Source organism: Delphinus delphis, chromosome 9, assembly GCF_949987515.2.
Source record: "Delphinus delphis chromosome 9, mDelDel1.2, whole genome shotgun sequence".
Classification (NCBI taxonomy): domain Eukaryota; kingdom Metazoa; phylum Chordata; class Mammalia; order Artiodactyla; family Delphinidae; genus Delphinus; species Delphinus delphis.
The window spans coordinates 62,336,437-62,342,246 of NC_082691.1; the positions used below are offsets into that span (position 1 = coordinate 62,336,437).

Sequence of the window (5,810 nt, forward strand, 5' to 3'; positions counted from 1 at the left end):
GGGGCAGGGTCTGCCGGGCGCGCCTGCTCCCCCCGCGGTGAAGTGTCTTCCCCGGCCTGCAAGGCCGGAGCAAGAGCCGCGGCCCCCGGGACCCAGGGCGCCCACTGCGGGCGGGACCCGGGCAGTGCAGCCCGTGTCCCTGAGCCCGGATGACTGCAGGCGACGGGAAGCCGCCTCCACCTCCTCCCCGCGTCAGCCGCGAGGCGCCGTCGGGCCTGCGCCCGCTCAGTCGATGCCCGCGGGGCGCACAAGTGGGCAGCGTGGGCGCAGCCGTGGAGCGCGGACCCCCTGCCTCGGCCCACCCAGCACCGCGCGGTCCCGCCATCGGTGGACCCATTTCTACTGGCCTCACCAGCCTTCGCAGCTGTCCCCATCTTCCCCCTGGAGGCAACCTACGCACGAGGGCATCTGGAGTGAGGTCACTGCCACCTTGATTTTTATCTTAGAAGAGTCTCAGTTCTGCTTAAGAGGGTGAGCTCCTTTGCGCTATTCAAGTAGGGTTTAAACTTATACTCACACAGAATTTAGCCTCTAATCGGCCAGACTTATTTAAACGGCACAGAGTAAAACCTTCCAGTTTTAACATCCACTCTGGTGTTTGCTGGAAATTTGCCACCGAATTTCGGCGCGAGCTGAAGGTTACCAGGATTTATCATTGTTTCCCCAGGATGTTTAACCCTCATGGGCACCTCTTCTTTCATTTAAGATACTTAAAAAAAAAAAAAGAAAAATTTCTTGTAAGCACTTTGGCCATTTTGTTTAAGAAATTTGTTTTATCTCGCCTGGTTTTGAAATCCAGAACTATGTCTGAAATGGGGAGGAGGGAGTGTTGGAGACAGAAACCAGCTGTGTACCAGGAAATAATAAGTATCATGCAAAAATATCACAGCTAATAGATGTCCTTTACGAGTGGAAATATCTATGTTTAATCGCTTTAAAAATGTGGGTGGAAAACCACAATTATACATTGTGAAAACAAACCTGTACAGATAATTTCTGAACAATACAAAACAAGTGCTGAAAATTTTTTCTCTAGGATTGATATAATTATTCCAAAATTATGACACCACCTACCCAAATATCATGTTGCCCCACCTGCAAATCCTTGAAGAGGAATAGTTCCCGATCGAATGCATTTAGACTCGTCCTTAATAAAACGAAAGTTGCATAGCTTTTTATACTGTTGTACACCCTCAAATGCATCTTCCAATATCATTGTCAGCTTAGTGTTATTCTCGATATTTAAAATGTTCAATTTTTCAGAGATACATTATATATAAATTCCTAATAATTATAAACACATCATTTTATTCATCTTATTTTTAATAACATGCATTTTTATAATTACTGTACAACTGAAGTAGACACTGAATTATGCTGTGTGCACGTCTTTATTCAACAGTATATTCTTAGACACCTTGTTCAAACAAATTAAGTGAATTTAAAAGAAAATAAAACATGAAAAAAATAACCTTCCAGTAGAAACAGAATCACAGTGCTTTACAGACAAAAGGAAAGGAAAAGAAGTTCTCATAGGAAAAGAGATTTATTATTACATAGAAAATTCTCACAATAGTTGAAACACACTCCAGAAACTAGTAAACACCTTAGCTAGAGTTGTGCCTATTACTCAGCCCACAAGCATCTGCTTTGTCTTAATCAGAAGGGGGAGGTGAATGACCACTGTTTATTTTCATTTTCCTCATTAATTATGAAAAACTGCATTTAATTCATCTTGCATGGTGAGAGATTGGCTGCGCAGATGTAAGTCGTAAGGGAAGTGGCTGTCGGTGGGCAACCTGAACATGGCACCCTGCCCAAGGGGACCCCTGGGTGGCACTGCACAGTAATGCATGCCGTAATTGTAATTTTTGCCATAGTCCAAGGTTTCTTCTTGCTTCAGGGAAAATATCCCATTATAGTTAATTGGGGGAGGACTTAAGGGACCCTCAAACTGAGGGCTGGCACACTCAGGGGAAGTGCTTTCATAGAAGGATTCATACGCACTGCAATAATTGTAGGGTTTCATGGGCTTGGAATTATCAAGAGTTCCATGCCCCGGGGGAGGGGTGAGCTCAGGGCTGTGGTAGGGCGGGTAGAAGGTAGAGTAGGGTGACCTTGTGTGGTGTGCCGCCTCCCCACCCTGACCCATCAGGAAACTCCTGGCATTGAGCTGCAAGCAGCCTGCCACCAAGTTTGTAGTTGGCTGGGAAAGACCTTTGCATAAGTTTTGGACGAACGTGAGCAGATCAGGTCTCTTGCCGATTCTCAGAATTTCAGAAAGTGCCCAGATGTAGTTTTTGGCCAGTCGTAAAGTTTCTATTTTGGACAGTTTTTGGGTTTTAGAATAACAGGGGACCACTTTTCTTAAATTGTCCAGGGCGTCGTTGAGGCCGTGCATCCTGTTCCTCTCGCGCGCGTTAGCTTCCTGTCTCCTGAACTTGACCCTCTCCAGTCGGAGCTTGGTCGTCTTTTTTTTCCTAAGACCCCTCCTTCTGGGCAACCCATTTTCATCTTCCTCTTCCCTGTCTTCCTCCTCTTCTTCTTTCTCAGTCTCTTCTCCAGGGGCCCTTTTGATGCTCTTTCCTCGAAGGACAATCTGTTTGGAAAAGCTTTCTGGTTTCTTAATTTGCTTCTGGTCCTCGCATTCTCTAGAAAACTTTCTGCACATCTGGGATTCTGGCATTACAACTGACTCATCAAACGGTAGTGTTAACATGGTTCTCTAATCTTAAATTACCTGAAAAAATGCCAGCACAATATTTAAAGTGTTTTCATTTTTAAAGTTTATACACTTAAAGCATATTCAATGACTTAATCATAAGAATACAAAAACATGAGAAAAAGACTGATTTTTACATTAAATAAAATTTTTGAGTTTGTGCAGCCTAGTAATTATTAAAGAAAACAATGACACATGCAATAGGATTAATTTATACCAAATTATCAAAAGAAAATAAAACAGGAAGTATTTATTGTAATACCACCACCACCTCCATTTCTCTTTGATTTTAAACTGATTTTTAATACACGAAAAGGACAGTGAAATTCAAACAAATGCAAAACATGATATAGCAATGCAGAATTTCATTAATTCCAATTCCCCTGAGTGCAAAATGAGAAGAGGCACCAGTTTTTAAAATAAAAAATGCTACCTCTCCATTAGCTGACAAATTTGTGGAGATTTATTTTTTAGAAAGAAAATAAGCCTTAACTTTATTTGCTGTATTATATAACTGTGAATTTAGATAAGTGGCTGTTGAAATACACAAATTTAAAGAAAAGATTAATCAGAGCCAATTTAAAAACTGCTTTCTTTCTGATCCGTAACGAGACATGTAAGAGAGCACTCTTTTCCCAACCTTCACCAAAAAAAGCGAGGGGGAGGTTAGGCTAATTTGGGATAAACTCTATAAATAAATTTTAAAAATCACTGGCATTATTTTAAGTCAAGAAAAATATTGAGACTGCTTTTCTATTTTAAATTTTTCTCAGTGTAATTGTCTGTTTACTGCTGTTCAAATCATCTGACAAAAAACACTCTCGTAGTGTTTTTGTTCTACGAGCCACAGAAGTCTCCCTCTAGCTAATATCTGACAGGAACGGTCCAAGGATTCTGACTGCAATTGTGCACGTGTATTCAGAATCCCGAATGAAAGGGGAAAATAATTTGTGTTTCAAATGCAATTTTGGCTTTCGTTTGGCAAAGCAGCAAGTATTTTCATCTAAAGTCTTCAAACAAATAGGCATGTTAAAACAGAGACTTTTTAATTTAACAATCTCCAGCTCCCTCAACACACACACACACACACACACACACACACACACACACAAACACACACACGCAAACTCTTAATAATGTCTACATACTTGCAGTTACATAATAGCCGTGAAAGTATGTGATAATTACATCATAAGAATGAAATATGATAAGAAGTTATAGATGACAAAAGACCATATAAATACTATAAGGCAGTGACACTGTATCTTTAAATACTTGCATGCAAAGCCAGCATCAATTGAAGTATATCTTTATTTATATTACCTTAGGTTTTAATTTCATTCAATAATCAGTTTTCATTTTGGATCTTCCACATCTTTTCAGGCTGAGTGTCGCATCGTCTCCTGGAGTCTCTAGATCTGTGTGTATCTGCACTATCTCATTGATCTCTAAAAAGTGACATTGATGCCAACTGCCAGAGCTGGTACCCATGCCATCTGCTAGTGACGTCACAGGGCAGAGAGAACCATGTGATCCTCTCTCTTGGGACCTTCATTCTGCACTGATCATCTGGCATCCCTGTAAGTGGGTACCAGCATTCATGCATCAACACAGAAGGTTAGACTGATAGGGAAAAAAATCTGCACCAGCCTTTCACATACAGTAGGTGCGTTTCTCCTCGAGCTGCTTCGGCTTCACTGGCAATCTGTAGAAATAGCTGTGTTAGTGTTCAGTTTCGCCCTGCCAACGGTGCAACTATTAGGTAGTCGTTAATATTCCATTCATTTGCAAGGTGGGCTTTTGTGTGTGAGCGAGAGGTTTTTTGTTGTTGTTGTTGTTTTGTAAAGATCACCATCCCATTTGTGCACCTGGGTGCCCAGGGAAAGAAAGCCGTGAAAAGGAGCTGAGATCAGGAAAATGGTCTTGAGATGCTTAACCAAACTAAGATTTGTGTAAGCGAACAGGGATCAACAAAGGTCTCCTTATTTCCTTTCATGGCATGTAACTTATGGGTGTGTGTCTGTGTGTTCTCTTATTGACATGTAAGACTTCTGTGCTTCTTAAGAATTTGGAATAAAAGAACAGTTTCTCCATCTGGGGTCTGTGAAAGACATCCTCAGATGCTCCCCTTTCTACACTTGCTGGTATCTTTCAACAACTTTTCAGAGAGATTCTTTGTATATCTGTGTAAAATGCAGAGACAACTGCAAGTCCACTGTGAAAGATTTCAAACTACATTCTTATGTCCTCTACCCAAAGTCACAACTTCACTCTCTTATTGTCCCTCTCTTTACAGCCTTCACTGGCCTGTTCCTTCTCATTTCATTTCATATACAATGAACATAAAAATTATCACTTAGGTTTTTGTCTTTCCCTAGCATTTTGCTGAGTATTTTAGTCAAAGGTTAGCTTTCCTATTTTTTGGAGCTTTCAGATTTTTTTCTTTCTCCTGAAAATCATCCCCTCACATTTTCCCCCCTCTGGATCAAAATCATTTTAAATATCTTCTCATCCCTGTATCAGTGTCCAGTTGTTTTTCTCTGTCAGATTTATTTCATACTTACCTTTTTCTTCCACTTTTCCCTTTTGGTTTCTTAACAAAAGCAGGGTACAAACAGTTAAGCAAAGCTGGCAAAGCCTTATAGATAAAACGAACTGTGAAGCCAGAGGCAAACCTCGCCTTCTCCTTTTCTCTACTCCCCTGCCACCACCAGCCCCCTACCCCTGAAATAAAAGGACATTTTATTTCAGGATTGCCTGTCACTGAAGTTAAAAGGGCGCTTTAAAAAAAAATAAAAGTTTAAAAATAGACAAACACAACCTTTGTTGTTTGACAACTGAGTAATCTCTTTCTATAAAGTGAGACAGTATGCTTTTGGTATTAAAGTAATCCCTGGCAGAGTTGTAACTGTTGAATCTGTGTTAGCATTCCCCTTATAAATCCCAGTTTTGAAAGGTTTAAAATTCTGCTGCTTTAATGCACTTTGGTTCCAAATTGGCATCGGGGGACTCAAGCTAAATGCAATTTTTCTCCTGTCATACCCCACTCATTTCCGTCTCCCCACAAAGTTACCTGACTTTGCCTGGA

At 41.0% G+C, this 5,810-nt stretch overlaps 1 protein-coding gene across 1 annotated transcript; it reads right to left on the bottom strand.

The window, feature by feature from the left end:
- Window positions 1–915: 915 nt before the first annotated feature.
- Window positions 916–4,200, bottom strand: NEUROD6 (neuronal differentiation 6). The gene is made up of 2 exons (XM_060019935.1): window positions 4,046–4,200; window positions 916–2,740 (listed from the first exon to the last, which is right to left on the bottom strand). The coding sequence occupies exon 2, from the start codon at window positions 2,717–2,719 to the stop codon at window positions 1,706–1,708; it is 1,014 nt and encodes a 337-aa protein (XP_059875918.1). The 5' UTR covers window positions 2,720–2,740; window positions 4,046–4,200; the 3' UTR covers window positions 916–1,705.
- Window positions 4,201–5,810: the final 1,610 nt, after the last annotated feature.